Below are 23,091 nucleotides of genomic sequence, written 5' to 3'. Positions count from 1 at the left end.
GAGGACTTGAGGTGTGGCCTCACCGTGCTGAGTTCAGAGGGACAATCACTGCCCTGGTCCTGCTGGCCACACTGGTGCTGATATTTTCTGATTTTCCTCTCTCTCTGCTCCTCTGCCAGCACAGGGCAGCCCTGGGTGGGCTTAGCTGAGGAGGAGGAGGCAGCGGGGGCAAGAGCATGGTTGAGAACATGTGGGAAGCCCCCGAAGTCTGTAGGGTGGAGGGGGAAGGCAGGCAGCCTCAGGGGAGGCGAGGGAGTGAGGGTGGCAATGTGTAATTTTGCCAGGTACCCAGGCTGCTGTCATGCTGATACATTGCAGCCTGATTTTTTTTAAGTGAAGTCATAATATTTAATCTCAAGTGAAGCCTTAATGATACTTTAATGAAGCTTTTATGTTCAGTATAACTCAATGTACTAAAGCTGATACAATACTGGAAACAGAATCACAGAATGGCTGAGCTTGAAGGGGCCTCTGGAGGCCATTTGGTCCAACTCCTCTGCTCAAGTAGGGCCTCTAAGAGCCAGTTGCCAAGGTGACTTGTGACTTTCTCCAAGGATGGAGATTGCACAACCTCCCTGAGTAAACTGTGCCGGTACTTGCTCACCATCATAGTGAAAGAGATAGAGAAAACCAAATTAAAACAAAAAAGAGCTAACATACCCCATGCTCCTTCAATTACACTAAAAAAAATTGCTAGATGGTTAAATTACCCTTTTAGGCAGGGTCCTGTATTCTTATGGTACAGAGCTGAACAGGGAGCATTTATGTATGAGTCTTTATGGGTACACATTACCACCTGTGCCTGGTCGTGGCAATCTGCCAGGTAACCAAACAGGAAGAACTACTCTCTGCTGTCTTCTGACCCTTCCCTAATAGCTCTGTGCACAAAGGAAGCAAGGCTGCCTGGTTTAATACAAGACGAGAATATGTACATTTGCTTCTTTTCCTGTCCTGTGTTTATTCTTAGCCAGAGCCTGGTAATATTCATATACCCTGTGTGTACAAGTGGCTGACATTGAAAACCTCCCTTTCTGGCAACCGCAGCTTTAAATTCAGTATCTTAAGATAATGTTCATCAGAGAGGTTGGGGATCACCTGCACATGGAGATATCTGTGTCTCCATAGAGGCACTGACTTCCCCCGAAGAACAGGCTCTCTGTATTTAGTATTTTACACTCAAATACTGAAGCTTATCTTCAGCCAGGCTGCAGGAACAGCAGAGTGGAGAAAGTAGGCCTGTTGCGAATGTTTCAGTTTTGGTCCAGTAACATTCTACAGCAACTTTCATGGTCAAATGCAGAAGAAGCGGCTTCTCCTAGGCCTCAAGTTAAACTGAGATGACAGATGTGCCTTCCATGAGAAATCCTGCTCCCCACACAGGCCCCCGATTGCCAATCCTGAATCCATTGCCATTTATCTAACAGAGAAGGCGACAATAACTTCCAAGTTCATTTTCATAGAGGTGCTGCAACATTAAGTAAACTGCTGTAAACAGTTACCAGAAACTGAACATGTCAGACCGGTTTCTGCACATTTTATTCTAATAAACTTCCTTTGTGATGTTTTGGTCCACTTAATAAAAAATTACAAAACTTCAAAAGGAAAACAATGAGCAAGCTTAATTGTTTTTTCTTGCCTGATACGTGATCACACCATACAGTCTTTTATGTAAAGAAAAAACCCAGTAGTCATGGTACTTTTCAAGTCATTTTTATTAACAACAATATGGATTCAACTTTGTCAAGAATTTACAATTAACATTGTAATGTACTGGCTAATGTTGCAGTGTCAGTGGAAGCAGCCATCGTAATTTCTAAGCCTGCTATGAAACTTTCTTTTTGTCTTTCAAAGAAGTCAAAAATGCTTCCAATAGCAGATGATATTAGATATGTCTGGAATTGTCCTGTGTGTGACCACAGCTGAATGAATGCATCCAGATGAATGGACAGGAAAATATTACATGCTTCCACTGACGTTGCAGGGGACAAGTCTTATTTCAAAAACTTATTAATCTTTTTAGACAGTGACAGCACTTTGTGTGATGTTGTAATCCATTTGAGTAAAGTCAATTAACACACTTGGAAAAAAAATGTGAAGCGGAAATACCTGGGACAAATTCTTTTCTGACCTGTATTTCATTCAAGCCTAGTGAATCCAAAAGGATTGCATGACATATGAGTCAGGATAAAAGTTGGCCCAGAGAGGCAAATGTACCCATTTCTGGTACAGGTGGTTCAGTTCCTGTATGGTCAGTGGAACTGAGCCTGATTATCCCAACAGAGGCTGAGCTTCACCCAGTTGGGCAGTGAATTCATTGAAGTCAGTGAAGCCATCCGAGGATGAATTTAGCCTCAGGTGTTTAAACCATTTTTTTATCCATTCCTTTGCTGTTATATTTTCTTTTCCTGCTTACTCCTATTTTCTGAACATTTTAATTTTCTCTGTGCTTTTACAAAAATGTCCCTTCTCTCCTTCCCTTTTTATATCAGTACTTTGTGCGTTATTTTTTATATAGTCAATGTGACAAGGGTAAATTCAGCTAAGTATTAGTTTCCTCAGGAAATAACTGGAATATTACCATTTTCACTTCAAACAGATGCCCAACAAAATCAGGATTTGAATCTGAGTTCCCAATTCAAGAAAAATTCTTGAATTTCATAAAATGAGTGAATTCCTTAGAATTTTTGCTTGAGTAAGGATTGCAGGTCCCAATCCAGAAATACTACTGTACATCAGATGTTCTACTATACATCAGCAATTCAGCATGATTTATCACAGAAAAGCAGGTGAATTACTCATCACCATACTATAATGAGAGCAGTCACTCGTAGTAGGATTATCTCAAAAACATATGGAACAACTGTGGGCACTGTAAATAAAAGTGTATGATCTTTGCAATCTTGAACCCTAGGCTAAAGCATCATATTCATATTTAAATAAAAAGTATAGATCATATGAGCCAGGAGCAAATACAAATTTTTGAACAAATAATAGTCACTGAAACTATTCTTTTCAGCTGTCTCTTCATTCAGGTAGAAGAACATGCTGACCAGAAAACAGTTATTTGGATAAGGCTTAATTCCTGAAGCTCTTACTGAATTTCAGCTTCTCTCTTCAAACAATTCTCAGGTGAATGGTAAATCAGAAAAAAAAAAAAAAAAAAAATGTTCTTTGTCTTGACTCATGAACAATTCTTATTAGTTTTCATGAGCTGGACTGTAATAAGGAGCTCAGGACAAGACTTGAAAAGGTGGACAGGCCCTTCTTTTGTGAAACTAATGAATAACTGTCAGTCATGACACTGTCTTTTAAAGAGAGAGCATAGAAACTCCTCATGAGGAAATACGAGTAAAGCTTATAAAAGTCCAAACAAACAATTCTTCCTCTTTAAAATTTCATATATTCACTACTCTTTCTATTTTCTATCAATATTATGTTAAAAAACCCTATATGATAAGACTTGCATCTACAAAAATAGTAATGGTGAGCATAAAAGAAAAAAAATTAGGATTTTAAACCTTAATTTGAAAAGATACGATCTTCTGGATTTATTAGTACTTTGTAAAGACATTAATATTTTCATACATAATTTATAGAACTCATTCTTTTGTGCACAAAATTGTATTAAATAAATTAACTTAAAGTTAGAAGGACTCAAGCATCTCATTTAAGGCAAAAATACCAAGTTTCCGTGAGATAAATTATCAGCAAACCCCAAGGCCCGTTTCTGTGCAGAATCAGAACAGGCAGGGCCATTGCTCAGTTCTCCCATCGACGCCTTCCGGGTGCAATGGGGGTGCAACCATCTGCTCCTGCAGATGAAGGTGGCAGAGTGGTGTCCAATTCATGATGCCTTGATTTTTCGGTCTTGTCAAGGAGGGGAAGGGAGTTTCACTATGGACACACAGTTGCCATGTGCCCAATCCCTTGCTCCTTAACTGAACCTAACTGCACATTTATGCTTAGGTCAGCAGGAGGCTTCAGATGAAAGGCAAGAAAGGCACCATAAACAGGAAAAAGGAAAAAATAGCCTAAAAAACAATTTTAAAATTCTAAATTTTCAATACTTTAAACTTATATGTCTGTCTGAATAAACTGCAGACATTCAAATAATTTAATAATTAAATGAACTGAGATGTGGAAAAAAATGTATTTATCCTCACAAAATTGCTGTTGTAATCAGGCTTCTGTATGACCAGATTGCACATAGAAGAAAACAGGAAAGGCTGAATGTGGTGAATTATATGGCAAATCAGCGGTGAGGAAGTTGTGCTTCAAGGTGTCTTTCAGGATTTAACAACTGAAGTTTGCTCCGGCATAAGCCATGGAACACAGTGTACCATCCATGGACCCCGTATAATGACACAATATATACACTCTACAGTTTGCATGTACTTTCACATAATAAAGTTGTCATGTAACATCTAGGAATACTTCTGTTAAGCAAATGGAAGCAGAAGTTACAACAGTTTCATAGTAAACAGATCAGGTCCTTCACAATACAATCTACAGCATTTAGCCACGGTTAAGACTGGAGTGATGTTTGTGATGTACATAGCGAGTTCCCAGCGGGTCTGGGCCTGGAGAAAACACCACCCTGAGTGAGCTGGCACTGGCACATTCAGTATTCCTGCTGCTAGAGGGAAGCTGAGCCCAAGCTGGGTTGTCTACAAGCCTGTGGTGCAGGTGGGGTGTAAATCTGGCAGGAGGCAACATACGGAAACCTCATTCAGCTGGAAAGAGTGAAAGCCTGTTTAGGTGCTGCAAGGGTTCTCTCGGTGGCAAAGCCTTGCTGGGGATATGCAGGCATGCACTGACACTGCTCCTGCATCTCAGCAGAAGTGAAGTGAGGGTTAGAGTAAGAAAAAAAAGAGGATGTATCAGCAGGAATGCTCAGTCTGATGTAGGCTTTGAATTTGAAAATTTGGGTTTTAGCAGGAAGGAGTCTGAGAGTCCTGTGTTAGAAAGTTAACAAGAAATGACTGTAGATGGGACACAGTGTTTAGCTATAAGAAGAATGGGATCACTTTCCCTCTCGCCTCTTCTCCTTTTATTAAAAAAGCAACAAACCCTTGCCTTATTTTTTTTTTTTTTAGTTAAGGTGGTTTTCTCTACTACTATTTCAATTTCTGATTGCCTGCATGGCTTTTTTTTTTTGCTTTTTTTTTTTTTTTATTAACAATCATTATCTGTGAAAAAAAAATGTGACTTTTTCCTTCTTTACCTTTCTTGTTTTATTTTCTGGGTTGATTTCCCTTCCTGCCCATCTAAATCCATATTCTTATTTATTTATTTTCCCATTGACTGTGTTGTCTTTCTCTCCCCTGTTCTGTCCTCTTTAGTTTTACTCTGTATTTCAGTTCCTCATTTTCCCTTATTTTCCAGCCTTATGAAGTGCTGTTGTAGTATCAGGTTGGGACTGCAAGTAAAATTGCCAAAATTTTCACAAGAAGGAAATATTGCTTCTACAATAAAGGCAGTGCCTGCTTCCTTCCCTCACCTACTGCTGCCAAAATGGTTCAGATTCACAAGTCAGCTTCTCAATGAGACTTCTCAATGAAGAAGGAGAGATTCCCTTCAATCTTCAGTGCAGTCACCCATGTTGTCCACTTCTGAGGCCAGCCCCAATCCTTAAAATATAAAGCTTTTGTAACAAAATAGTTCTTGTTATAAAGAACAATGTGATAGTGGTGTGTCAGGTACTTCTGCCACAGCACTAAATCACCAAAAATCAGATATTAACATACTGTTCTTCAGAGCTAAAAATAACTGATTACTGATGAGCTAATGTGTGTATCTTGCAACTTGCAGTCATTTCTAACCCCATGTTTCTCATTTCCTTGGTACCTTGCTAGCAGCTGTAGATAATCTTTTTGTTGTAAACATAAACTATCATCTAAATCAGGACATTATATATATATATATTCAATTAGTTCAGAAGCAAAGTGCTTTAAACCTTAAGATTTTTACTTCTGCCCCATAGAAACAGCACTAGGTCTAAATGCTCAAATTTTTGTTTTTTGATACATCCTGCAGCATTAGCTTTGTAGGCAACTCGTTATTTAAACCTACTGTACTACATGAAAGGCTGCCGTACTGTAGGTGTAAATTTGGATGTTAGCCATTGCTTAGACATGCATTTTCATGCAACTAGGAAATATGGGCTCATTCAACTGCTTTGCAGATTCATCCTGATTTTTGTGATTCTCTCACTAAAAGGGCTTTCAAAACAGTTCATGCTATGATATGTATGACTAGAGGAATGACCCAGCCAATGAAGAAAGCCAGAAGTTATTTAAGTTTGACGTGGAGCAGATTGAGTGCTTCTGTACCATCCCCTGGCTTGCAGATGTTTTGAGATGATCTTGATATTCCAGTCCTTAGAGAGTCAGCAGAGAGAGTTGTTTCCACTAACGGGCGCGAGATGGCTTCTGTAGTCTCTGTCCCTGCCTCTGTCTCCAACTCTTCATCCGTTATAAATAATTTTGACTCCCTCCATTTGGAGTATACATCTTGGCTACCTCTGGAACCACTGGAGTCACTGCCAGCAATCTGTATATTCAGTTCTTCCGTTGGCTGTATAAGGTTTTGTACAGATAAAGATTTTCCTAAATCCATCTGCACCACAGGTTTAACTGAGAGCAAAGGTTCCCCTTCTGTATCCAGACTTTTTCTCCATGTGAGATCCTTTGATGCACTTGGCTGTGCAGTTTGTCCATTATCCTTTGATGCAACAAGGCAAGCGGTGACATTAGTAATATTTTCATGCGTGGTTACGGGAATAATATGGACGGGCTCAGGCCTATTGATATGCTTCATCGATGAGAAAGGTGGTATTTGTAATGTTGTCGGAGTTGCTGGCTTAGTTGTCTGGTTTATTTGGTTTGATGTATTATTAGCTGTTGCAGGTCCATCATTTGGCACTTGTGTTGCTTGACTATGCATAGCTGGACTAAAAGCATAGTAAGCCTGAGTGCTAAATTCATTTGGTGTCAGTATAAGCTGTAGGCCACGAGGCAGATTGGCACTAGCTGATCTGGATACACATCCACTAAGTTGTGCAGAATTAGACAAATCTTTGCTGTCTGATGGACTCTGATAATCAGAAGTCTGCTCACACTCGAAAGCTGGCATTTGAAATGAAGCCAAAGTGAGCGCGGATGCAGATCCTTTTCGCAAAACTTGTTGATAAATATCTAATAGACAGTCCAGTTTTGACTCAATGGATTGTACCTATATGAGAGGAGAAGGTCAACGTTAGTGCCAAATATTAATTTAAAATATTTGGAACCCAAGAAAAGAGGAAAAATGTAACTGCTGAAGAGAAAAATGTAAGTAGCTTGATGTATGCTATTGACCCTTAAAAAAAGAATGTCAAAAGCCATGTACATTTTTTATAAGGAAGCAGAGAAAAGGGAAAAAAAGGTTAAGGTAATACAATTCGTATAATTTTTATTCCAACATATAAATGAAGCAGATATTAGAAAAAAAAATTTTACCTGTTCAGCTTTTGAAACTGGCAATAAAACACAGAAAAGGCATGAGTAATAATGCAAGACAAAGGAACACAGATAATCACTCTACCTGTTTCTCCACTTTGACTACCCGCCCTAACATACTGACGTCATCAGTTGTCTCATGCTCTGCAGGATTCTTTTCTCTGCTTCTTTTATCTGCTGTGATTTGTCCTTTCCCAAGAATTTGGTCAACGCTGTAAGAGAAACCAAAAGCTGTTGCGATTCCTGGAACTGGCATAGATATGGAAGTGTTTGCTATATTTATATGTTAAAAATTAAAATCACAGTACTTCAGAAAAGCATTCAAGGAAGAAGACAAACATAATTTTATTAATTAAGGGAAAAGAAAAAAAAAAAGGAGTGATTTTTGAGCATATTAGACTGCTTTTCTTTTTTGTTGGCACTAACCAGGAGCCAGAACTTAGCCATCATCTGGGAAAGCCAGGGCTAGGCTTGCTGAAAGGGGGAGAGAGGAAGTCACCTCTCCAGCAACTTGAAGTTGTGGAGAAACAGACATACCAGTGCCACTCCCAGCTCTCCCATCCTAACAACAGCATCCAGTCCTGGGAGAGTTGTCAGTTTTAAGCAGGAATCCCTAACCTTCACTGATAATGATAACTATGATGTAATGTTCTTTGTTTTGGTTTTTGTAATTACTATTGCTGGGAATCGATAACATAAAACCTACATAAACGCTGCATTACCTGTAGTTCTCAATTTCTTTTATATGAAAATAGGAAGTATGGGATGGGAAAGAGGCAGTTCTCAATGACTTCCTCACCCTTTTGGCAACATCCTGACTGAAGTCCTTTACAAATGGACTTTACTGATAAAGGATTACCATTTCTATTGTTCAGACTTCCATTTTCTGAGGACAATTTGGATACATGTGCTTTTTGCTTGGTTTTGCCCACAATTCAATTTGTGGCTCAGCTGTGTTCACAGAAAGAGAGGCCGCGTAACACAGAAATGTTAAACTTTGCCAATATACATTATGCAGCGAATGACATTAGCTGCTTATGCAGAGTGGGACTAATTCTTTCCTTACCGTGACTGAAGACTCTTAATCCTGCATAACATGTCTAGATGACCTGCTGAATACTGTTCAATGACATCTTTGACATCATATGGGCGAAGTGTTTCCTTAAACTTTCTCTTTGCAACATGAAATTTCATAATTCTGTGGGGGAAAAGCATTTTACAGGTTAATTTTCAACAGTTGTGGAACCATAGGTATGTTTCACTGACAAAATTTGATAGCTCATTTGAGGTGTTTTCAATACAGCTTGTGCAGGTAAACTTTCACATGGTTGTTTTTCTAAGTACAAATGCACTGTAGCTATGCCTTTGAACTGTTGTTCGAGAGATCAGGTAACACTGTTTTAAAGACTGCAGAGCGTGTTTAGTATATCAGTATATACCTGTCTGACTTTTTTATGCTAGGTGCCTGATATGAAAGGTACTGAAGTACATGTCTGACTTAAAACTGGGATTAGTTTCACTGACTTGAGTGGGATATCATATAAGCTACATTTGTGCATAAGCTAATTCTTGTTAGAGGAAAGATTTTTCTAATGAATCGATTACACAAACTTAAATAACAGTATTCTTTTTCTGGTGTTCATTTTAAGTTCCTTGCTCTCCCCTTTGTGAAAAAAAAAATTATGCACCCAATTAATTTTTCATTGGTTTTTATTTTTTAATTAGCATTCAGGCCTAAATATTTGTTTTCAATTTATTTTGCTGACTTAAGATCAAATTTTGCAGGCCGAAGAGAAGTTTTCATGTTTGTTCCCAACTGGAATCTATGGGAATCATTGCTTAATTAGCATTCATGAGTTTTTCACTGCAGAATAGTAAGTTTCAGATAACAGTAAATATCCAAAATTAATGAATGGCATATGTGTTTTTATGTGAGACTTGCACAAGTTTCTGTGATATGTGATGTGAACATGTGATGTCCACTGAGTAGCTCTTCTTAGAATGCAAAGCTTGATATTAAATCGCAAATTTTAAACAATAAAAATGACAAATTTGGAAAGTGAATGACAGTGAGATGATTTTCCAGGTCAGCTGGTAGAGCCTGAAGTTGTCCTTGGTGTACATAAGAACTGGGAGAGAAGACAAGGGATCAGGTGTGTTAGCCATTCCGGCCTGTGCTGCAGAGCTTATGAATTCCCGTTAGGGCCACACTGCTGATAATTTGCTATCTATTGCAATTGAAAAAGCAGAGACTGTAAATTGGTATCCTATTCCAAATGCCAGTATTCATGATAATATATTCTCTCTGTGTTTATTAAATGTATTTAGCAGCTGTAAGACAACAAATTATAATAAAAACCAAAGCATGGCTCACACTCTGATAAAAATAGATTAGTAATGTTTTAGTGGAATTTAGAAAAGCCATACTTCATGTAGTTAGGACAGACATTATGATAATAGGTATGTAGATTTGCATTGATAGCATATAGTGATCCTCTACTGATTTTTATGTCATACATAAATATTCTTACAGATAATGTCAACCTTTTCTCACAGTACTTAGCTTATTGATATTTCCCATTCTGGCAACTTTCAGTTAAAAATGAGATTGTCACTGGTGTAGAGCTTGAACTATGATTCTGATTATAGAAAATAAAAATGGAAAAGGCCTGTTAGAAGTCCATCAATTTGACAGTTCAGGACTGATCTCCATGCACTTTCAAATATATCAGATCATGGACTTTCCTCTTTTGCATTACCAGCTAATTCTACAGACCAATGGCTTTTGGCATCTTTTGTAATCTGGAAGCCTGTGAAGCTGTGATGAATGTGGGATGCAGATGTATTTTTTTTTTTCTTTTAGCTGTCAAATTGTGCCAAGATGTTGGTTCTTAAGACCCTGACAACCTAATCTTCTGAATCTAGTTCTTTATTGAGGTTCCAAAAAATGAATAATGTAGCTGACATACAAGACAGTATAATAATTTTGTTGTTGTTATTATTATGTTTTGGTGGTCACAATTTTTTACTTCATGCATTTGATAAAGTGAAAAGATGAAACTCTATTAGAAAAGAAGAACCAGACTATTAATGGCATAGGTGGAGACAACTGAATTTACCACAACTGGGTGATTTTACAAGAGAAGAGGCAGAAGACTAATTTGTATTAACAGCCATGGAAGCTTCTTAATCAGTTAGCACAGAACTGCTTTGCAGCTTTATAACACTTTTTTTTTGCTTATCAAGGCAGTTTGTTCATAATGTTCAGAAGTCAAACACAGAAGTCATCACAGCTATATCAGTGAGCTGTAACTATACTATTCCTGGTTTATGTATTAGCTCATGTGATTCCATCTTCATTAACTACAGCAGGGTTTGGAACAGACCCATATTGCTTACTTATTTTTCTTCAAATATGCAAAATTTTACATAAATTGTGCAAAAAAAATCAAACTATTATAAAAAAGCTGTAATTTTAAAAGCCTGCAAGGTAATTAAGAAAAAGAAAAACTGAATTCTTTCAGTGACGGAGGCTTGCAACTGCTTTGCTACTAAATTTGGTTGAACCTCCATAGTTATTTATTGTCAGTTTAAAAACTTAATTGTCTTCCTATGTCTTGAAATCACTGTGTAATTAACTTTCTTTACTGTGGGGATGGTAAGGCTCTGGAATAGATTACCCAGGAAAGTTGTGGATGCCACATCCCTGGCAGCGTTCAAGGCCAGGCTGGATGGAGCTTTGAGTGAGTAACCTGCTCTCAAGACTCAAGCAACCTTGGAGCACCCAAGCGGGACGTGTCCCTGCCCATAGCAGGGTGGTTGGAACTAGATGATCTTTAAGGTCACTTTTACCCAAACCATTGTATGATTCCGCATGTTTGGACGCCCATCCTAACAGATTATGTACAACTACCTCCACTGTGAGTTCCTGTGGGCTAAAATCAACGGGCTCAGTTATGCGGGCGCAGGCGGGTGCCTATGCCTTCAAGAAAGGGAGAACGAGCACCAAGTTACGCACCGCCCGCTGCTCGGAGCAGCACCCCGAGCTCTGCCCGGCCCGGGCTGCCCTTCCCAGCCGCACCGGCAGGGGGCGAGCGAGGCCCGCCACAGCCCGAGCCGAGGCCCTGAGAGCGGGGCCGTGCAGGCCCACGGCTCTTTCAAACATTGTTCGCGTGCTTGAAGCGCTGTGTGCCATGGAGCAAGGTGGTATTTGGTAACTCAAGTCTAATGCGACAGACGATACGCGGTTGTAAACCCACCGATGCCGTAAGCACGACAGTGTTCTGGTAAGAATTAGTAATTAAAAAGTAGCTTGTTTCAGTGATACGTCCAAGGAAGAGCAGAAAAAAAGTCATCTGTTGATGCAGACCAATATATAAAAGTGCTTTGTCTAGAATTAATGTCTAAACCACAGCTCCCACTAATCTTTACGTACCCTGATAATTTGTGGACAGTTACAGGTCCAATACCAACTTTTGTCTTATTGACCCATAGCAGCCAAAAGCAGCACCCATTTAATTTATTTGTCCTCAGATGTGGGATCAGCATTACTCTAAAATTACAGTGGTTTTTGTACATGCAGGTTGCATATCTTCCCTGGCATTCACTGCATTTTAATTTGCATTATCAAACTGCCTTGATAAGCAAAAAAAAAAGTGTTATAAAGCTATTTTGCTTGTCATTTAGTGCACTTTCCCGAGACTGGCACCAAGTTAGAACATCTCTAATCCTTTGTGCAACCCTGTCATACTCATGCCGTTATTTTTAAAGCTGTGCCTTGTCAGTCTTGTCATTATCTCAGGAAGAAAGAGAGCTTCATTCTACTGGGATTCAGGTAGAATCATACATGGTTGCTGCCTTGAGTATTAAAAGACAGGTTGTTTTACCCATAAGCAGATGAAGTGACTACAGTTTGTTTGCTCACCTACTACATCAGGATAGCAGGTGAGCAGCGATCTGGCTGTGCTGGTTCCTCTGTCTCTCTACCCTTACCTTGCCAAATATCACTTTTTCCTGGTAAAACTGCAATGTGAAGAAGAGATCAGGATCCAACACAGAGAGGCCAGCCGACAAAGGTGCTTGAAAGACAGTTCTATTACATGTGAGGCATGTGAGTCAAAATTGTCTTCTCTCTTGTGTCCTGACCTGACTCATCCCCTTGCAGCCAGAAACATTGTTTTCCCCCAAGTACAGTGCTGTCCTAGCCAAACACATGTATAAGAGCCTTGCCTAGTCTCTGAAGACCATCTGGCAGAAAATAAACAATGTGTTTGTATTTAGAAGAAAGAGGTGGTTCTGAAACATCACATTGAACAAATTCAAAATGGCTACTAAAAATACATTTTATAGGTGTTGCAGAAACATTGTAAACACTGAACATAAATGGTAAATTATATTTTCCATCTTTGTCTGTTAAATATGTATGACTGTTCAACTATACAGCTTATCAGCTCTAGAATTCTCAAGTTTCATTACATTTAGCTACAGTTATAATTTTTTTTTATTAGCAACAAATGAAAACATATCTTTGCAATCACTAGAGTTAAAGAGAGAAAAGACCCATTAGGTCAGTGTGTTCATCTTCCTGCCATTGCAGTTATTTTCTATTGCATATTTACTTATGGTTCTCAAATCTCATTTTGTATTCCATAAATAGTACAGTAATTCCATCTTTTCCGTTGTGGAGAGTATTATTGAAATGAGTGCCTCTTGCTATGGAAAATGATCAGAGATATCACAATATAGGGAAACAAGGTATCCTAATCTTCCTTTTAGCCTCGTTTATACACATTCGTCATTGTGAGCTAACAGAGCTGGAAAATGCAATGTTTTTTGTTAGTCTTCAGGAGCTCTGCAGGATATTAATGGCTTTTTCTTCACAACAAGACTGGGGATGGCTGAGTAGTGCTACAGAACCTGCTGACACAAAGACTCAGTGGACTGCTTTGTGCACTGCTCTGATCCCAGCCGGAGGCTGCGGACGAGCAGGACTGATCCTGAGTGGGCCCAAGGCATGCTGTGGTGCACACCATGTTTCACCACACTACCCATCTGCTCCCTACGCACCCAACATTGTGCAAATCCATTGAGCAGCTTTTCCTTACTTTCCCTACTCCCTCAGTTGATCTTTCCTGACAGAGAGCTTGTGGAGTAAGAGGGGATGGAGCAGGCAGCACACGAGATAAAAGACTCAGTTTAGGAGGCTTTGAGAGCAGATTGAGAGCTTGACATGTTACCAGACACGTTTGCCTGGTAGGTTTTCAGTAGGACTAGTTGAGAGTACTGTCTTTTTTGGAAAGGGCCAAAATGTTAAGAACTTTTTCAGGAAAGGACTATTTTCTCCATCCTCTGTTTTGACTATAAAAAAATCAAGGTTTGGGGGTTTGTTTACTTAAAAAGCTGTTTTGAAGAATAAAGTAGTGCTGGAAAAATATAAGTAAACAAGGTCAAAACTGACACAGTAGACATTGAAATTACCAAAATGAAAAATCATAAATAAACCAGTTTTTGTCTTTTGCTATTTCAAGGCTGTCCAACCTGAGAGTAAGCAGCATATTTTAGGTTCCTTGCACAGAAAAAAAACCCCACCCTAAATGATTTGATTCCAAAACTGAGAGAGGACCTACCTCTGTAAACCCACAGGCACGAATTAATTTTGTTAATTTCATTTCTCCCTAAAACAAAAGGGCCATTTGTGTCTCTGTAAAACAATTTGTAGCCAGGTCTAAGCAGGAAAAAATAATTAGTCTCACTTATAGCAATTTTTCAAGTTGATGTATCAAGAATGGATTCAACTGTCTGTGTTTATATTTGGGGTCTTTTCATAGTGTTTCATGAAACTATGCAAGTGCCTTCTGTCTTCACCTGCTTCTGTATACCAACATGAAATGAAAACCAGCCTTCACCCTCCCCCACTGCCTTTGCAATTCAAAGCCCTTTCTAAAAACAAACTTCAAAATGAGGCACAAAGTTTCCATATAGGCAGATGTTATCATCTTGAAATTCTACAGTTACTATATAGAGTCTCAGATCCTTCTTCAGATGTTTGCATAGATCCCAGTGTAGTCTGGTAACAGATACTCTGAATAATCAGAAAGAGGTGTATCAGCTACCTGATGAACTGAATTATCAGTCTCTTGATTTTGAGAGATTAAAGTATAGCATATACAGAAGTCTCAAGATCATGTCATATTACTGCTTTACAGATGTCAAGCAAAGGTAAGTTTCTGAAGCAAGATGCGTGCGCCGCTTGCAATCTTGTGAAACACTAAAATTTGCAGGGAGATGGGGGACATTCATGGCTAATTGATAACAAGTGGAGATTCTTACTCTCAGCCTCAATGGTGACATGAGTTGTTTTTCTGGGAAGCCAAGCAGGCAGAGTAAAAGTTGGAGATAATATAAAAATTTGATTCTCATCAGTTAAATAGTGCATGTCTGAAACAAGGAAACTCTTACACTTCTGCTCTTCTTATTAGAACCTTTCTGTGGATGGTACTGTGGAGAAAGTTTCCTAACAACGACCTTCACATTTGGTTACTTTTCATTTGAGCTAATAGTGACCAAGAGCACCAAGCAAAAATGGCGATGATGCTTTGAACAATCCAGTGGCCCCTTAGAAAATGAGCTCCATGAATTAAGTATTAAATTGTCAAGTCAATCTTAAGGAATTTGGACAGTATGAAAAATGAGTACCCCTTGCCAGGACGAGTGGCAAGGTCAACCTGGAGCCAAGAGTCACCCAGTCTGTTTAAAATGCAGCATCACAGACAAGCATCTTTGACACCAAAGTCAATGGATTATGCTGACTGTTCCTAATGTGAGCATTTTCCATTTGAGGGAATAGGCTTGCCTTGTGGGTGGGTGTCCACTGTGAAAAAAGGATTTCTGTCACATGCTGAAACATTGCTGGCAAGAGATGGTTTTCAACTGTGATGTTTGGCTTGCCAGTTGCAGTGGCTGTGGACACAGGCCTGGTATCTGAATCATCCTGTGAGGTCATTTCCAGGCAGGTTGGAAAAATGGTTGGAAAAGATGTCTGCAAATGATCTGTCAAGCTGCCTGTGCTAGTAGAAAAGTTTTAGAAACAGCCTTACTCACTATCTGTCTTCATTTTACTCAATGGAAAAAAGGGAAGGAAATACAAGTAGCCCATAAGTTATCACTACATGAAATAATGTGATAAAAAGCTTGAGTTTTTTCTTCCTATAGTGCTGAGAAAACCCAGGCAAGGGTTTCTGTACAGGAAAACATCATCTTTTGATAGGTTTTTGCAGAAATTCCTTTTGGCTGCTGCCTGTCTGTCTGCCTACCTTCCTGCACCCAAGAAAGGTGCTGGACACTGATGTGACTGTGATGCAGAGCCAGTGGAGTGACCCCCAGCAATAACCTGAGGTTTGCTGCCGGCTGATAGGGAATTCTTGAGCTCTCCTTGCTTGTTGATGTACACTTTTATGGTGGGGATATTGCCCGTCAGGATTTACACTTCAAAATACTCTGGAAGATGAATAGCCTTGGCAGTCTCAAGAGGGTGAATGATACATTTAAGGTTTCAATACAGGTAACTTTTTAAGTTTCAATACAGTTTGCCACTTTCTTGGAAAAGGAGACTATTCATTTTAAATTATTTGGGTTATACTTAGTTCAGTGGATAGTGGTAGGCAAGGCTTTGCACAGTTGAATGAATGTAATTATTCTGTTCTTACCAGAAGAAATTTGCAGTAAAAGTCATATGACAGTTTCAGGAATATGGAAATGCAATAAAACCCTACACTTTTAAAGGAAATAACTTTTCCAGGCAAGGTGATGCATATTCAGTAAAATTATGTCAAACTGTAGTTTGGATAACATAAAATATAATGGAAACCAGCATCCATTACTCTCTTTCTTTTCTGTGTCAAATCATGTAACTTTTTTAGATACTGAAAAGCTGATAACAGAACTGATGTTTTAATCTAACTAAAATAGATAGAAAGGAAGCATAATATGTTAGCATTAGTTATGTAACAAATATAGCCATGTAATAAGTTCAATTAACTATCATTTTCTTAATTGACATGCAATTTATTAGTATCATAACTGAAGAAAACTTGAGTGTTTATTCATTCAGTATTTTCTACTCACCTGATAGCTCTAATGACAGTTTTAAGAGCAGGGGTGAGATCTTCTACTGACACGTCACACTGGCACCCTTTGTCATCATAAACATCATCTGTTCCAAGACTGGTGTCAGCTGCAAAAGACAAGAGCAGACTAAATAAGAGAAATTTAAAAATCTCTTCCTTAGTGTTTTCTAACAGCCTGCACAGTGGTTCTGGAAAAAGAAGGACTATGTATCAAGCGTGACAGACCTTCATCAGTTTATGAACTGTTCGATGCACCTGTGTGCATCTATGCTCGTGTCATAAAATGCCTGGCTAGTCCCAGAGTAAATAGTAAAAATTAGAAAGGAAGTTTTTGAAACTAATTAATAGCTGAGTACCAGCATGTTTATTCCTGATGTCCCATGGTTTTTCATCACATTCTCTGTTTTACAGGAAAGTGATGAACTAATGGATGTAATGGCAGAATCTAAAGATGCTGAAGTTATATTGTTACTCTTTTACCACTATGGATCAACCTGACATTGAAGACAAAGGAGAAGATCCATTTCATTTAATAAGGAGGCTATGGAATGACCCAATACTTTATTACAGGTGAAAATAAACAAAATACTTTTTTACCAGAAATGAATAATTGCCACCTTAAACCTCAGAGCCATGTAGGTATTTCAGCCTTCCTTTGCCAGAGGAACATAAGCCAAGTTACTGTATCTATTTACCTGAAAAACAATGGATCCTTTACCATTTCCTAAACACCACCTCTGCAGAGTTCTCATCTGGGAATTAGCTAGAAATCTCAGAAGTGTACCTCAGTACACAAACAAAACAGGTACTGATGCATGACCAAGAGGATTACAAGCTTAAAATGTGCTGGAATGTGAATGGAGCAAGAAGGGCAGGGTCATGGATGCCCATACATCATACATGTTTTGAAGGCATGTGAACTACAGGAAAATTTTTTGGGGTAGGTGCTTTTCCTCCCAAATCATCTTTCTTCAACTGCATAAAGTCCAAGTGCCCAGAAGAATTTCACTCATCGTCAGTGTATTTCATGCATAAGTGTCTCTGCTTCATGAGGAAGAGAGTGTAAAATGAAAGCGTGACATGAAACAGAGAAAAAAGGATGGGATTCAGTAATCCTCAGTAACAGAAGAGATTTCTTCCCAGTCCTAGATCCCTGCCTACATTCATGCTGTTATTTAAAACAGGTTTAGTCATTCAGAAATACTTCAAGTAAATAATTTCAGGGGTTTATATTACAAGCAGATTTGAAGCACAGTCAGACACAAATGATTTCAGGACATTTTTTCAAATTCCTTTTTCAGGAAGACTGCAAATTAAAGATGAAAAATATTATTTGTCAGTCAAAAGTGCGTGAAAATTTCATGGTACTTTCTAAATCTTATAGGAATTGGCATAATTCCTTGGCATAACCTTGGCATAAACAGTTTTGTACAGCATCTTCAGGAACTGGTATTGCTGCATTGTTTTCTTCTCGGATTTAATGTTCAGCCATACACATTTTTTGGTTGGTTTGGTTTTTTTTTAATGAATCTGGCTAGTTCATTACACTTGGGAACATATTTTTTTTGTTACTGTTGCTGTACTGGTACATTTATGAGAAACATCTGTAGCTTTGAAAAACAGGTGAATTCATCTTTGACAGAGCAACTTAATAAAAAAAGATGGCTTATAGCCAAGTCAGTAATAAGTTTAACTCCATATGAAACAATCAAATGCAACCATTAAAAAATAAGTTTTAAATTGTAAAAGTGAATTTTTCATACAAAACTTTGAAATCTCTCCTTCCATGGTATTACCGTAAGTCACGACTACAATGATGCCAGGAATGTTTTTTTCTTGCACTCTTTCATGAGCTTCACTCCTGACTCGGCTTATCTTATTGGTAAAATACACACCTCTCCACCTATCCTGCCTCAATAACATTTGGATTCCTGACCAGAAATGTGAACAGCTAAAATAAACTTTATAATTAGTTTGATTGGTATATACATTACCTAAATCACCATCTCAGGACATGGTAAGTATTCCATAACACTAACTTTCCAGGTGTCACATCTGATCAGCATCTCCAGTTACCTCTCCCAGTGTGGAAATCTCCCAGCTCATTTATAAGTGCCATATTAAAACCAGAGCTTTTTATGCTACTGGTATTTCCAGTGACTCTCTATGGTTTGAATCCATTCAGTTATGCCAGTATAAATTAGGAAAAACACTGCTCAGATCACAAGAGCTATAGCCATCTAAACCCAGTGAAACAGGAGACTCCAACCTGAAAGTTTAAAATAAACATGTTTCTGTATGGTTGTCTCACAGATACTGTTCCTGGGTCCTTTGCCAAGTACAGTGTCATTAATAAAAGGGCTTCCTTACCACAGTATATCTTTGCAGAACTGTTTTGAGAACTGAGTGGCGCAATTATAGTGTTCCATGTTGCTCCCTTGTGGATAAAAAGCTCCACAAAATTTTTAGACAGATGCTGGAGAATTCTTATAAATTTAAGCCAGCTTGAAGAAGAGATGCTGCCCCTAATAAATCACCTTTTTTCTTTCTAATATTCCACTGATATGAATTTCCTTCATTATGGCAGACACTCAATACCACAGCTCAATAAAGCTTGTGAAAAGCTATAGCCTTGTTTGATTCCTATGGGAAACATAAATGTTTCTTTAGGATACTGAGCAGACCTGGGAAAAAGTTTGGGAAATGCGTAGTAGCAATTTGGAGAAAAAATTCCAGCTTAAAACACCACTAAAATCAAAGTTCACATTCTTATGAATTTTTCCATTGGAAGCTCATGTTGTGTACCACATAGTTACGAGGTGAGATGTACTTGTATCCTTTCTGTCCCTTTCGAGTTCATCGTTGAGGTCAGGGCTGAGTTGGGGTCAGTTTGGCTGCTTTAGCAGCTCCAGCTGTTCAAACCTCTGCCAGCTCCCAGATGGGGCTAAGCTATGTTCTCCAAGCTGCTCTCTGTTCCCAGGGAGAGCCCTTCCTAGGCATTAACGAGGCAGGTGGACCTCCCAGTGCCAGCTCATGCCTATCCCTGCTCACATCTACATCTTCATCCTTCCCCATACCCTCTGTCTGTATCTCCTGCTCCCCATTGGGGTGGCTGTGCATGGTCCAAGTGGGTTCCACAAGAAACTGTGGGCAGCAGCTGCTCTGCATGAGCCTGGCTTTGCTGCCAGGCTTTCCTAGGGTTAGCCCTGGTCTCTCTTTCTCTCCAGGAACCTCTACCACTGGCTACCCAGGGCTTTCAAGGTTGTTCCTCGGGCAGCTCAGGAATATGGTCTCAAAGATGGCCAAAATGTCTTTTAATACTCATTTAGACAAACCCCTGCAAGTCTCTTTAAGAAGGACTGTCAGTCCACTTGACAATCCCGACCCTTTTCTAATACCAGCGTGTTTAGAATTCAGTATGCGTTTTGATCTTAAACAAAGAAAGTGTTTATTTCACAACTGATGAGGCATCTGCTATTGTCTTATAATCTTTGACATTATTTACTTTGGGCTACTGTCTGATCTTTGCTGCTTTTTAATTTCTTCCTCTTTCTTTGCAAAGAGTCTTTGATTTAATCACACAGCAAAGCAGCAATTACCAAGAAATAGAAGAGGCATGCACAAGTCAATAAAATTGTCTTGATATTTCCCTGTTTTTCACAGTATTTATGCATTTTTCATGCAAACTCTAGTCATTTATGATCACCACAAATGAATGGGCAAAAAAATTAGGCTGTTCTAAAACATTATATGTCAACAACAAAAAAAATTACTCTGTGGAAAAGTTATTCCCAAGGCTTGATTTATTATTTCTGTAAATAGTATGTGTCCTTTCTTAGAAGTGTTTTCTGTTTAATAACATGCTTTGGCATTGGGAAAACTGTGACGCTGCTTTGATCACTCTCATAGCTCCTTGCTTTCAGTGTCAGTAACATTCAAGTAATTATCTGCCTGTTTAACAGAATCAAAAAGACTTTTTACTTTTTGTTTTCTGGGAACAGCAATATGCTAGCAACAACAATCCAGCATTGATAAGTGTGTGTGCAAACACCATGAATAATCCTATGGAAGTGCTTCTGACATAGTGACCGGTACAGTGATCCCAACATAGACCTTTTGACTTATTTTTTTTGAGGTCTTCAGAATCACTTAGATCTTACTCTGACTGTGTAGGGGGTAGTTTGGGTCCTTCAGGTGATTGACAGGAATAATTTTGCTGAGGCTGACAACCCACCTTCTCACAGAAGCCACCTCTGTGGCCACCCCACTACCAAGAGCCAGGCCGCGCAAAACCAATAGATGTCAAAACCTCAATAGGTGCCTGAAGTTGATAGCCTGCATATGACTTGCACTTATTAATGTTACAGCACAGTGCTGCGTTGACTTGGTTAAAAACACACTGGTTTGGAAAAAATGTCTGATTGATTTTCATTGAAATGTATGACTCAAGGTGAAAATTGGATGGTGGCCTAATTTTCACAGGTGCTGAGTTACTTTGAGCCATAGTTTTTAACTATCATTATCAAAACTGAGAGTTTGAGTTGTGAATTGAAGTCCAAGCAATTCATAATGCAGCTCCACAGCCTGTTCTCCACCTTGTTCAGCAGCCTCATGTGAGTGCAGATCTGCTCTGGCTGCCCAGGGCAGCAGTGCAGGGCACCCCAATGTGACACACTCATCTCTACACTAATTTTCTGTGTGAGTTGTCAGAAAGAAAATGAGTGGGTAATTCAGATTGTCCCTTTGGAAGGTGCCAATGCATAGGTCTGCTGCAGGAGGGGTGTCCAGGCAGCTGCTTTAGCATGAGACTCCAAGCTGCATTAGTTTTATAGTTTGTACTGAGCTCAGATGAACCCTCTTGCTCAAAAAGCAATGCCAGCAGCTTAATACTCTCATTATTCGTTCTTTCAGGCTCCTTTATGATCAAATAGAGCCTCTGCTGTGTGCTCTATGTAATGCCTAGAATGTCTGCAAGGTAGGTATATTTCATTCAACTTTACCCTGCCTTTGAAGTTCCTTTCTTCATTCTGAGTATTTACTGTGGTGAGTTAGGGATTTAGCCTATATTCTCTAAAAAATGGAGATGTCCTGTACATATTTTGTAGTATATCCGCAGATGTTTTAATGCATAGAATGTTTCACAAAATCTCAGTTATTTTCCCCTCAAAAATTATTCTACGTACAAACATCTTGATGGTTTATATTCATGTGATTCATGCAATTTTCCTTTATAAAAATGAAATGTGTCTTAGCCTAGTGCCTTTGTTTAAATATGTTTCATGAAACTTCTCACCTCTTCACAAGATGTCATTATTTCCTGTTTGTTGAACCATGAATAAAAAATCCATTCACTACCCCTAGAACTGATTTTCTTTCTGATTTGCTTTGAAACATCAACAAGCTGACTCTCTTTCAGTACATAGTTCACCTAATTTGTTTTACTGTGATTGCTCACTAAGTTCCATAGGAAAAATCCACTGAAGAAGGCAACACTAATTGCGATGGAACTTAATCCCATACTTAGTAAGAATGCCCAAAGCACCCCCAGAGCGGGAAAGGCAGCAGCCCATGTTTGCATGCTTTCCAGAGCAGAGGCCAGAAAAAGGAGTCCCAAGGGAGTGATTTATGTATTTATTTCCTTGATCTCTGGAAAAAAAACCCAAAACCAAACAACAAAAGGAAAGATTTTCTTCTAATCAAGAATGAAGGAAGAAGGCAGGACAAGTACTTCCGTGATGTGCTTGTCACATTAGATACTTAATATTTATCTAGAAAATGACACCAAAATCCCTGGTAGTAGACAACAGTCTTCAAGTGGAAAAGTTAAGAAAGAGGGAATAAGGATGACAACATTTAAAAACATTGTTTACAGGGAGCTTTTATGAAATGGTTGCCATTTCCATGCTGGAAATAAATTTCTCAGTAAAGGAAGGAAACTGGTGCCTCCTGTAAGGAGGAGCATTTTTGCATAAGCTTGTAGAGTTCCCTTTGTGCTCTGCCCAGCCTGAGCCTCTACTCTGCTGGCAGCATCAATGGGGAGTTCAGCAGTGCTGTATCAATAGCCCATTCCTTGTCTTTCCTCTGAAACAGACAAAGCATTCCAGATGGGGACAAGAAGAGGGCATCATTGGTAACTGCAGTGCAATATGACACAGAGTATCTTAAAGAATATCCCTAACAACATTATATATGTTAAAGCATTTCTGAAAATCCTCTGATTTGGTTAAAATGGAAGATAGAATTGGTGGAAAGTTTTCTACATATTCTGGGTATAATGATATCGTTTTCTTTCTCTGTAAGTGCAATTTTTTTAAGGTCAGAGACCTAATTTGTATCAGTTATCATGTAATGCAAGCAAGTTCCAAATATCTAAAATTCTAGCATTCCCTTCTAACAACTCTCAATTATCTTTACTTATTATTTAACTTCTCAAAAATTTCTGCACTGGCAATATTTCATGGAACAGC

General features: G+C 38.8%; 1 protein-coding gene across 2 annotated transcripts in view; it reads right to left on the bottom strand.

Moving 5' to 3' along the window:
- Positions 1–1,694: 1,694 nt before the first annotated feature.
- KCNQ5 (potassium voltage-gated channel subfamily Q member 5) overlaps positions 1,695–23,091 on the bottom strand; it is a 282,213-nt gene continuing 260,816 nt past the window's right edge. For both annotated transcript variants that reach the window (XM_048298185.1, XM_048298186.1), the window contains 4 exons: positions 16,623–16,731; positions 8,566–8,697; positions 7,585–7,711; positions 1,695–7,233 (listed from right to left, as the gene is read on the bottom strand). In XM_048298185.1, coding sequence (XP_048154142.1) covers positions 6,292–7,233; positions 7,585–7,711; positions 8,566–8,697; positions 16,623–16,731 — 1,310 coding nt within the window. In that variant the 3' untranslated portion in view covers positions 1,695–6,291. The remainder of the gene's footprint in view (positions 7,234–7,584; positions 7,712–8,565; positions 8,698–16,622; positions 16,732–23,091) is intronic.

This window comes from Corvus hawaiiensis, chromosome 3 (genome assembly GCF_020740725.1).
Source record: "Corvus hawaiiensis isolate bCorHaw1 chromosome 3, bCorHaw1.pri.cur, whole genome shotgun sequence".
NCBI classification, from domain to species: domain Eukaryota; kingdom Metazoa; phylum Chordata; class Aves; order Passeriformes; family Corvidae; genus Corvus; species Corvus hawaiiensis.
The sequence above is the reverse complement of the archived record's forward strand: the minus strand, read 5'-3'. Positions and strand labels throughout refer to the sequence as shown.